Below are 12,411 nucleotides of genomic sequence, written 5' to 3'. Positions count from 1 at the left end.
GGCGGAGACAGGAGGATCTCACAGGTTCGAAGCCAGCCGCGCTGGCATAAGAGACCCTGTTTCAAAAAAACATATAAAAATAGGTCTGGAAGTGTAGCCCGGAGGTAAAGGGCTTCCAGGAATCCCAGTACCAACAACAACAACAACAAAATGAATAATCAAACGACTGTCTATGCTTCTCTTTTAATAATAAATTCTTGGGTCCTAAGTATCTCTTCTTATCTAACAATGCAGGCCTCTGCACAGGGCATTCTGCTCCTTTCCCACATTGCCATACTTTTCTCTCCTCTACTTACAACATGGTTATCTCCTACTTAATGTCTGGGAAGATGGGGTTATAGCATCATCCAGACATCTAAATATTATTGCTCAAATACCACACACACACACACACACACACACACACACACACACGCACACACACACACGCATGCGCGCGAGTGAAATCTAATTATGTCATAGTTATATATTGGGTAATATTATTACATGCATCATTTACACATTTCATGTCTGTAAAGCTCTGTTTCCTTGTGTCTACTAACTCTAGCTTGGTGCTCCTCATTATTGTGAGTCTGTACTGAAGTTATTGCTCAGTATTTTAACTCTTCTTGAGTCTATTTCATTTGCTACATCCTTTGCCTTCTAGACTAAAGCAGGTAACAGAGTATTCAAATGTCTTGTCAATTACTGCATTACACATCTACCAAGCTTCTCAGAGTTTCTTGCATCTTTGCTGTTAATTGCCTTCACCAAAATAAAAAAAGTAATTTTTAAACCCCAGTGCTTGTAGTTAGTAGTGCAGAATCAGAGAGAATTTGGTCTTTTCTTCAGTGTGAAATATCTCATAGGTAGGAAATCTTAAAAAGATGAATAAATTTAGAGAACAAATTTTATTAACTAAAATTATATTGTATAAAATATTTTTGTTTAATAAATGGATTTTAACTGTTTTCTTCACAAAATTGTGTGATGACAAATATGGTAATTTGTTTGACTACATGTATCCCAAATGATCACATTATATGTTCCAAATATACAATAAGATTTATTTAAAAAAAAAAAAAACACAGAAGGGTGATTTTTAACGTGTTGCTGGGAATCGGGGCTAATTTGGCCTGGCCAAGATACTTCTGGAAACTCATGATTGGAAGAAATTTGTGCTGGCTCCAGCTTTCTGTCTCTGCATCCCTGAGGGTTGGTCCCTGTGAAATTTGCAGACACAAACATCATCATATTCATATGTTAAAAACAAGATAAAAAAAAGAAAGGAAGAAGGTGTGTGCCTCCAGTCCCATCACTCATGGGTTGGAATTGTCCAGAATTCAGCAGATGGGGTGCGCTCCTCTGGCCGCAGAGTGCTGAGAATGGTACTGTCTTATATGAGTGGTGTTGAGCCCAGTACTGCTGCAATGAAAGGGAAGTAGAGAAGTATGCTATAAAGCCACTGGGATCATAGAGAAGACAAAACAGATGAGAGACAGTGGCTCTGGAGAGTTATGTAGGAAGACTACGTGGACCTGATGTTTTATGTGTAGATGGGATAGAAATGATAAGTCAAGGACAGGTTTCTGATTTTTGCCTTGGCCTATTGTACCTAGTGGTAATATTCAATGTTTTAGGGGATTTACTTGGACAGGTCCATGTGAAAGATGAGGAAGATAATATCACGCCCAGGCACTAATCACAAGATTCTCAGAAATGGGGACAGCAGCAACAGGCACCTGACAAGGTCACAGGCAATGATTTTATGGGTCTGGATTCAGTGCTCTGGAAATTTAGAAGGGCAAAATAGCTAAGCAAAATGTCAAAGGGCTGGGACAAAATGAAACTGTGAGCAGCTCAGGAGAATGACTTATAGAAGGAGCATTACTTCACCTTTCTACAAACACCTATGTGTGTACATGGGTAAGGAAACCAAAGCAATCATTCTCATTCCATCTTCTAGTTTCTTCCTTCAGAGAGTTTCTTGGACCATTTTTACTAGTCAATGAGTAGATAATGTAACTCCAATACTTTTAATTAATTGTAGTTTGCTTTAAGTAGCTATATTCTATGATGTCCTACATCTCTCTCTTTCTCTCCCTCTTTCTCTTCTTTCTTGAATGATAGCTTCAATATCTACTTAAAGAACCTAAAATAATAATAATCATAATAATACAGTAGTAACATAATTACTAACATAGAATAATAGAAACAGTAGTGATGATCATTGTGTCTGAGCACTTCCTATATGCCAGGCTCTTTTCCTTGTGTGTCATGTTATTGATGTGTCTTATTCAATCTTCAAAACAACATTATGAAACACTTGATTTAATAGAAATTTATTTCAGATATGATTTTATATGTAAAATTTATTTCATATAATCTCATATAAAATTTATTTCAGATATAATCTCAAATTTCAAAAAGATCCAAAATGAAATCCGCTCAGGATATTCTATCTGATTAAGTTTTCTTATCTCTTTTCAAAGAATTAGGAGATAGACTGCTTATTTTACTATTTTCTTAATTCAATTGTTTGAGCCAAGAGCATGATCATTCCTAGAGTACCTGAAATATCATATAAATATTGTACCCATATTTCATATCATCTTTTTAAGTAATAATTATATTCCATCTGTCCTTGGATTGATTCAGTGTTTGACTTCTGATTTTTTCCATGTGATTCCAGAATAATTCAGTGAATTGAGTAACACCAGGCATTTTTAATCAGTTAGCCAACCAACCTGATAAGTCTGCAGTTTGAAATTTTTCAATAAAATAATTCTGATGTGAAGTGGGTCCAAAACTTTGTCATCCTCACCAAAGGAAAAGTACAAAAGCACATTTCAGACTTAATAGTTATGAGGATTTCCATATCGAACACTTGTCAGGATAAGTATTTTTAAGAGTAAAGGACACTTATTTTTTACTTTGGTTGTCTGAAAGTAAAAAAAAAAAATAAAGCCAAGGAATAATGTGAGAAGAAATCAGTAATTTTTGAGCATGAGAATGTACAGTAACACAAATGTTATTAATAATTGGCATCTGGTTGAGCCAAATCAGGAAGAAACATATTGCACGATTACTCTGAATGAAAAAGAAAAAATATTTCAAGCCAAATTAAGTCAAAATTAATGAAAAGGTAGCATATCTTACTAATACTGATAGAAACAAAGTGAGATGGTTAAAACAAACAGGCATGAGTAAAATGTTTTCGTTTTTTTTGTGGTACTGGGGGTGGAACCCAGGGGCTTTCTACCTCCGGGCTATACTCCCAGATATATTTATATTTTATTTGGAAACAGGGTCTCACTAAATTGCTGAGTAATCACTAAGTAGCTGAGCTGGCTTCAAACCTGTGTGATCCTCCTGCCTCAGCCTCCCAAGTGCTGGGATTACAAGCGTGCGCCACCACGCCCAGCCGTAAAATGCTTTCTTAAAGGTACATTATTGATTAGACTAAACAAAGCTTGCATGTTTTACAATTAAGATATGAATGATGCTTCAAATTATAAACATAGACTAAGCTAGATTTTGCTATTTTATTATTTATTTGTATTGGAAAGTCTTATAAATAATACATTTTATTTTATCTAAATGAAAATGCATTATGAAGAAACTGGAGTCCCTTGGCCCTCTCATTGATTGTGAGGCATGAACTTTCTGGGCATCTGTGAAGCACCAGACCATGTTTGATCTTCAGAGCAAACAGAAGTACCCCGTTCAGATTCTACAGGATACACAACAATAAAAAGTCCATGTCATCTGTAAGTTTATTGTTAAATATACTGGAATGAAAAGCCTTATGTACGAAACAGTAAAAAGATATCAGAGTAAGGAGGACCAGGAGAATAAGGGTGCTGCCTCCTGGAAGGGACATGGGAGACATGGAGAAAAGACAGACTTGAAGGAAGTATGTGAATTAATTAAAAATTTCAGAATCACCAGGGAGCCAAGAGCCTAGTCAATAAAATGAATATCACTAGTTGATTCAAGCAAATAAATGCCCATCTTATGAAACATATCCACTCCAAATACTGGCTGAGGCCTTTGATGTTCATTACAACAATACGTACCTTTAACTACCATTTTCTTACATAGACATATGCAAGTGTGACTGAGATTTGACTACTTCTGAGTTAAGTAACCATGTACTTGTTTATGGTTTAAATTTATTTTAGGTAAACTATGAGAATTCAGGATGGGTAATGAGAACCTGACCTTCAGCAGTGATTTCATTCTCTTGGGACTCTTCTCTTCTTCCCAAACAAGTCTGGTCTTCTTCTCGTTTTTGTTCATCATTTACGTCATGACCGTGACAGAGAACGCGCTCATGATCCTGCTCATCCGCAGGGCCCCCCGCCTGCACACCCCTATGTACTTCCTGCTCAGCCACCTGTCCTTCATGGATATCCTGCATATCTCCAACATCGTTCCCAAAATGATCGCTGACTTTCTGTCTGGCAGCAGGACCATCTCCTTCGCAGGTTGCGGGTTCCAGGTGTTCCTGTCCCTCACGCTGCTGGGCGGCGAGTGTCTTCTCCTGGCTGCCATGTCCTGTGACCGCTACATGGCCATCTGCCACCCTCTGCGCTACCCTGTGCTCATGAACGACAATGTCAGCGTCCGCATGGCCGCGGGGGCCTGGCTGGTGGGGACCCTCAACTCTGTGATTCACACAGTCTACGTCCTCCACTTTCCCTTCTGCCGCTCTAGGGCCATCGATCACTTTTTCTGTGAAGTTCCTGCCATGCTGAAGTTGTCCTGTGTAGACACGTCACGCTACGAGCGAGGGGTTTATGTAAGTGGGATTATTTTTCTGCTAATCCCTTCCTCCATGATCTCTGCCTCTTATGTACAAATTTTACGTACTGTCCTCCAGATGAAATCATCAGAGGCACGGAAAAAGTCCTTCTCCACCTGCTCCTTCCACATGCTCGTGGTTGTAATGTACTACGGGCCTTTCATTTTCACCTATATGAGACCCAAGTCGTACCATAGTCCAGGCCAGGACAAATTCCTGGCGATATTCTACACCATCCTCACACCTACCCTCAACCCTGTCATCTACAGCTTCAGGAATAAAGATGTTCTCATGGCCATGAGAAGTCTGCTGAGAAGCAACTTTCCCCATAAAAAATGAATAGGGGGTGCCTGGACTCTCTGTTTTTTTGATTTCCACATTTTAGACTCAGGGGCTATTTATTATTAGATTCTCTAAAAGGAAATTAAGTTTTCTATTTATTCAAGTGTGGAAAGAAATGTATATTCCAAAACATTGAAAATAGTGCATTTGTGGCCTGTTTTGTTTTTATACTCTAACAGTATATGTCCATATATTATATTCACTCAGGTACTTACTAGGAAGTAAGAAAATCAACATTTCCTACTCCCTGCCACTAAGACTTAATAGTTGAAAAATCTTTTAAATTAAAACCATGTATATATTATCTAAGCACATATCTAAGGTTGTCTATGTTTTTATGAAACTGAGTAAAATTATGTTTCCAAACTTACAAGCAATGAGCTATTAAAAACTCATAAATTCAACTAGAAATCCTCCATTATTTCATTGCCTTGTTTGCACTGATATTGTCATTCACTGAAGTGAGAAATAAATATAAACACACACACACACACACACACACACACATATATATATATATATATATACATACATGCATACATACATACATACATACACACACATTTATACACTCATTGTAGTAAATTTGAGTTAGTGTCTAGGATCAAAATAATTATGTACTTTAAGAATACTTAGAATGTTGCCTTTTATTTCACATACATACATAGGTTATGCTTTACAATTTCTTTTTACAAATTTATTTTAAAATTATTGGAAAAATATTTATTGAGAATTTATTTAAATAACACTGTATATCAAAAACTCAAGAAAAACCATATTTTTGAGAAAAATGTTCAAGTTAATAAGTTAAATAATTACTTCATATTATATAAATATTATAAAATATTATTAAAATTAAGAAATTGTATAATATTTTGCTGGGTGAAGTTATTACTTTGTCGTAATGAAATTAGATGTAACTGGGCATCATGGCACATGCCTGTAATCCCAGTACTTGGGAGGCTGAGACAGGAGGATTGCTGGTTTGAGGACAGCTTCAGCTACCTAGTGAGGCTCTCCACAACTTGGTGAAACCCTGTTTCAAAATAAAGAATAAAAAATAGAGCTGGGGGTGTAGTGCAGAGGTAGAATGACCCTGGGTTCAAACCCCAGTATAGCAAAAATAAATAGATAAAATAAATAAATGTTAGCAAATATTGGTGAATTTGATGTTATTAGTACTGTAAATGGACATGAAATATGTACAAACATTTTAATTTTATTTATTTAATTTTTGTGGCACTGAGGATTGAACCCTGGGACATTGTACCTCTGAACTATACCCTCAGTCCTGTTTTTACTTTTTATTTTGAAGTAGGATCTCACTAAGCTGCCAATGGCCTTCTTGCTCAGTTGTTGAGGCTGGACTTCAACCTGTGATCCTCCTGTCTCTGTCTCCCAGGTACTGAGATTACAGGCATGCACCACCATAACCAGGTGATACAAACATTTTTTGAACAACAATTATTGTTTTATTAGGGGTGCCTATGAGGATTGAAAGAAGTGCTTATCCATGGTAACAGACATGTGATTTCCAGGGGCATACGTCTATCAGTAATAACTTGTCAGATCAGTTGAAACTCTAATGAAATGGCAGCTATCATCATGTAGCCATTTTAACACTATGATTGAAGTAAATGCCTGTACATTTGACAAGAATCATTTCAGATACATCTCTTGAACACATTTCTCTGAGCATCAAAATAAGATGAAGTCTTTTATACATTTGCGTAGCACAGTTGTGGGGACAGATGCTTACGGCAATTATAACTGAGTATGAAGGGTTGGTATAACTCCCTTTGTTGGGAGCGATAGGGACACAAGTCAAAGAATATTTATCTTTGTGTTCTGGAATTAAAGACATAAAGATGCTTTAAAATTTAGGGGTATATAGGAATTTTTACAACCATAAAAGAAACCAAATCAGAAAAAAGAAACAAAAGCAATCAATTAATATAGATGATCTTATTTGAACATTTATATTGAGAATTCCTGATACAAACATTTTTTAAATGAACAATCTGGCAATATACATTAAAACTTTGGATAAATTTTAAATTATCTTTTGAAATACTTTTAATAAGGATGATACAAAATACAACAAAATTTTGAAATTTCTTGTTTCCTTTCATTCTCTTAATTCTTTCTGATCCCTGGTATGCTTTGAAGTTGTATTCAGTAGACAATAGAAAATTGCTAACATAATACTATATCAAAGCACAATTTACTGCAGATGATAATGCTAAATGTGAATGCATCATACACTGTATAATTTTTTTTTTTTGGTGGTACTGGGGTTCCTAGAAGCCCTTCTACCTCCAGGCTACACTCCCAGACAATATGACTTCAGAATAAAAAGATATGTAAATCATCTTGGTACAAAATAAAAAAGCATGGTTCAATGTGAATGGAATTGTAAATAATATGTGGGTGAAATTAGAATTGTATGACATTATTACTAAATCATAAACCCACGTTTAAAAATTTATGTGTTTCACAATCTGCAACAAGATATTCTCTGTTAAACTCATTTCTAAGTAGAGGAAATAGAAAATTACTGTAACTGGAAAAAAATCAACTAACATGTCTATTTATTTAGACAACTCAGTACAAAGAATCTCACTTACCTTTTGCTAGGATCAAAATAATCATATTCTATTCATATAATCTATTTGAGTGAAAATGAACTAAAATTACTCTTGTATCTAGTCCTTTTCTGGTTTCTTTCTTTTTGAAAAAATATTTACTGGTGCACTGTAGTCTCACATAATGGTGAAGTTTAGAGTGACAGAGATGTACGTGTACATAGCACTTGGTGAGCTCCTCCTAGGCTCTCTCTTTTTTCCTTGCTCTTCCTTGCACACAATATTAAGACTACCATTGCTAATTTCATATAAGTACATGACAACGATGGAAGTGTTACCTTCTTTTTAACTGGTGCATTGTAATTGTACATGATAGTGTTGGGGACATGCTAGGCAACTGAGCTGCACCCAGCTCCTCACCTGGATTAGTTACCTGAATAATATTGTTGTTTTCACCTTGTTTCACACAGTCCATTCTACATAGAAAACCTGAAGTAATTCATGTCATGTATGTAAAATTCTATCAGGGCTCTGTTCAAACACAATAAAAACCTGAGTTCATTAGAAACAATTCTAGTGAGCTAGAAATTAATGCCAACACTGTCCCTAATCCCTCCATGATCCACAGTTGCCACCACAACACTGGGCTTTTTCAATGTATTCTGCAACATTCTTTTTTCTAAATTTTGTTCTTTGGACACTCTAACTAGGATCTGGCTTTAGCCCCTTAATCCACTTCATTCAGCCTAAACATTGCTATCAGATATATGAAGAGCTACTTTCCTTAATTTCTTTGGGTGTACACTGAAATGTCATATTTGACAAAAATTCGCCTTTGTTCCTTCAAAAATATAGAAGCAGTTGCTCTTCTAGAGTACAGTACCCTGTACTCTACTATTTTCCTTAGAGAAAATGACACCACCACCTGATTAAATAGACAGTATCTGTGCTCAATTTCTGATAATTTATCTTGGGATGCTTAGATCTTATGATGTTGCAGAATCAACACATATTCAGTAGAGACGGCACTTTGAATTTTGGATGTGAACATTTCTCTCAGCTAGCCACATGTGGCTGAAATAGGAACTCTTAATACACTTTTGGTGGGATTGCACATTAGTACAGCTGCCATGGAGATCAATATGGAGATTCCTTAAAATACTGGGAATGGAGCCACCTATGACCGAGCTCTACCACTTTTGAGGACCTTCCCAAAGGAAATGAAATTAGATTAACATAAGAAACATGCATTTTCATATTTATAGCAGCTCAATTTATGATAGCCAAACTATAGAACCACCCTAAGTATCAATCAGCAGACAAACGGACAAAATTATGGTATATACACACTTGGAATTCTACTCATCCATAAAAAATAACAAGCATGTCATTTGCAGGAACTCAAGAATATTATGCTTAGTGAGATTAGCCAATCATAGGAAGTGAGGGGTAGTTTCTTTTCACTCATATGTAGAAGCTAGAGAGAAACTGGGAAACAAAGACCTCAGATAAATGAAGGACACACTGAGGGAATGGGAGAGGGGCAGCCGGTGAGAGAGGGAGGAAAGTGTGGAGGTGGGAGGAGAAAGGGGAGATCTGATGATGGTAGCTACTCAAACCTTTGTTCATAAATAAAGTTACATGTATCAATGTAAAGACTATCAGTGGGAGATAGGGAAGGGGTGGGAGGGAGACATACAACAAATTGATCACTCTGAACCTCACTACGATGTCTAATTATAATGTACCCCAAAGAAGTCAGTGAGATAATATCATAGACTACATGCCAGTCATCTAATAGGCACATAGTGGCCACATCATACTCGTTTCCTTCTATTCCTGGCACAAAATGCAATTTTAAGATTATAAAAGTTTTCTTTGACATTCACAAAGCATAAATCTCAAATGAAATATATACCATGTAAAACACTTGTAAAAATAAAAAGAGTAAGAAAGGAAGGAAGAAAGGGGGAAGGAAAGAAAGAACAAATGAAAGAAAGAAAGAAAGAAAGAAAGAAAGAAAGAAAGAAAGAAAGAAAGAAAGAAGGAAAGAAAGAAAGAAAGAAAAGAAGGGAAAATATCTAACTATACTAAAAGAGTCTTTCCTTTCTTGGCCTAAGGCCATGTTATGTTACCGTTGACTTAGACTCTACTGTCCAAATCTCAATGGACATTCCCTGGTGAATACAAGCAAATTATTAGACTCAATCTCCAGGTAAAGGAAGACCAGATTTATGGTTCCTGCTGAGCTTTCACGGACGTCTCTAAAAACAACTGTAGAGATTAGAGATGAAACGTGTATTTTTTTTTGAAAAATATTCAAGAAGTTTACTCAGAAAAATGTCTTTGTTTATTTGATGACTGCAGGACAGATAGTCCTTTAAGGAAGTGAGTTTTGGGGTTTTTTTGTTGATTTATTTATTTTGGTGGTACTGGGGATGGAACCCTTCTCCGAGCTATACTCCCAGACTTATTTTATATTTTTATTTGGAAACAGGGTCTCTTAAGCCAGCGAGGCTGGCTTCGAACCTGCATGATCCTCCTGTCTCTGCCTCCCAAGCATGGGGATTACAAGTGTGCGCCACCACTCTGACAGGAAGTGAGTTTTTGGCCGTGTGGAGATAATAAAAGGTACTAATTCTAATTTTATTTTCACTTTTATTGATTATATGGGAGAAAAAAACCATTGGCAACAGCATAAGAAAACTTTGCTTCAGAAATAGTTTTGAAGTTGAATTTGAGGACAATTAGCTACGCTTTTTACACCATACAGCAAAAATTCTGGGGTATGAAGTAGAGAAAACAAAGTAATTTTGGAGTTGATTCATAACGTGTTTTCTGGATGGGAAGGGTCCATAGGAGACATAGGGCCTTACTATATTGGGGTGGGCCATTCAGAGTCCAGATTCAAATCAGGAGTTTGATTCTATTTCCCACTTGGATTTTATTTAGCTTTGATTTTTCACAAGTGGAAAGTGATTTTTATGATCTTCTTTGTAATCTTTTTGCTACTTCTTGCCTGCTAAGTCACTTCTAGAAATCCATTTTTTATTCTAATTAAATACCTGGAACTTACTAATGCTGTTTTTATATTAAAATAAACAATGAACCTTTTGGTGAAAGCAAACTGGTAAGGGTTAAAATTATCAATCTATAGTGCAATAACCTACTTTTTGGAATTAAAGAAAGAAATGATGGAAACAATATAGGTAAACATATGATTTGTAGTTGTGTTAGTTACTGAGATTTTGTGTCTTTTCTTCTTTCTTTCTTTCTTTCTTTCTTCCTTTCTTTTGCGGTACTGGGGATAGAATCCGGGGACATTGTACCTCTGAGTTACACCCCCAGTCCTATTTTTTAAAGTCTTTATTTTATTTTATTATATTTATTTATTTATTTATTTTGGTGGTACTGGGAGTGGAACCCAGAGGCTTTCTACTCTGGGCTATACTCCCAGACCTATTTTATATTTTATTTGGAAACAGGGTCTCTCACTAAGTTGCTGAGAGCCTCACTAAGTAGCTGAGGCTGGCTTCGAACCTGTGCAGTCCTCCTGTCTTAGCCTCCCAAGTGCAGGGATTACAAGCGTGCACCACCACGCCTGGCTTCAGTCTTTATTTTTGAAACAGGGTCTCACTGAGTTGTGAAGGGCCTCTCTAAGTAGCTGAGGCTGTCCGCAAACCATGATGCTCTGGTCTCTACCTCCCGAATGTTGGGATTACAGGCGTGCACCACCAGACCCAGCTCAGATTTTGTTTCTAAAACTAATTTGTGTTCAATTACACTGCTTTATGTTTTTAACTTTTGCAGCTTATTTTTACATCCTGTATAAAAACAAACTTTGTGCAAAATAATAATAAATAACAATAATAACTACTTTAGTAATCAAGCAGAGTTTTCTGAAAATCAAATAGGCAGTTTATAGAAAATTCAAAAACTGTATCATATAAAATCTTTGTGCATAATAAATGTGTGGCTGTACATGATGCTAGTCAAGCTGATGTTGATAACAGTATTACTGATGGGTAGTCTAGAATTTGCAGCTACTCTCTATGCTATCTTATTCATGCACTAACTGTTCACTGTGCAGAGGTAGCTTGCAATAAGTCCTGTCTACTTATAAAATACAAGCTCAAAGCATTGTATTCAAAACAAAAATGTTATGTTTCTTATAAGTGCAGGGATAGAATTAGATCTAGTTTTTCTCCCAACTTTCCTTCCTTCATTCATTATATTGGGAATTGAACCCAGGGACTATACCTTCAGACATTTTTATTTTTTGTTTTGAGACACGATCTTGTGAAGTTGCCAAAAGTCTTGCTTCATTGCTGACGCTGTTCTCAAACCTTCAGTTCTTCTGTTTCAGCCTCCCAAATACTACTGGAAGTACAGGTATGCACCACCACACCGAGCTCTTAGATTTTATTATTATTATTATTATTATTATTATTTTTTTTTTTTTTTTTTGGTGGTACTGGGGTTCCTGGAAGCCCTTGTACCTCCGGGCTACACTCCCAGACCTATTTTTTTACATTTTCATTTTGGAAACAGGGTCTCCTAAGCCAGCGCGCGCGGCTGGCTTCGAACCTGCGCGATCCTCCTGTCTCTGCCTCCCAAGCGCGGGGATTACAAGCGTGCGCCACCACTCCCGGCTACATCTGATTTTAAATCTCAACTTTCTTCAGTGAACTTGAACCA

The 12,411-nt window shown here is 36.4% G+C and overlaps 2 protein-coding genes across 2 annotated transcripts in view; one reads left to right on the top strand and one right to left on the bottom strand.

Moving 5' to 3' along the window:
• Nucleotides 1-12,411, bottom strand: part of LOC308265016 (olfactory receptor 2G6-like) — a gene marked incomplete at both ends in the record, with an annotated part of 658,093 nt that overhangs the window by 179,814 nt on the left and 465,868 nt on the right. The window lies entirely within an intron of this gene.
• Nucleotides 4,184-5,125, top strand: LOC308265244 (olfactory receptor 2AJ1-like; the record flags this gene model as incomplete). The annotated part of the gene is made up of 1 exon (XM_080698841.1): nucleotides 4,184-5,125. The coding sequence occupies one exon, from the start codon at nucleotides 4,184-4,186 to the stop codon at nucleotides 5,123-5,125; it is 942 nt and encodes a 313-aa protein (XP_080554967.1).

This window comes from Muscardinus avellanarius (genome assembly GCF_963383645.1).
Source record: "Muscardinus avellanarius genome assembly, chromosome: 7".
NCBI lineage: Eukaryota > Metazoa > Chordata > Mammalia > Rodentia > Gliridae > Muscardinus > Muscardinus avellanarius.
This window is presented reverse-complemented; position numbering and strand designations above follow the sequence as displayed.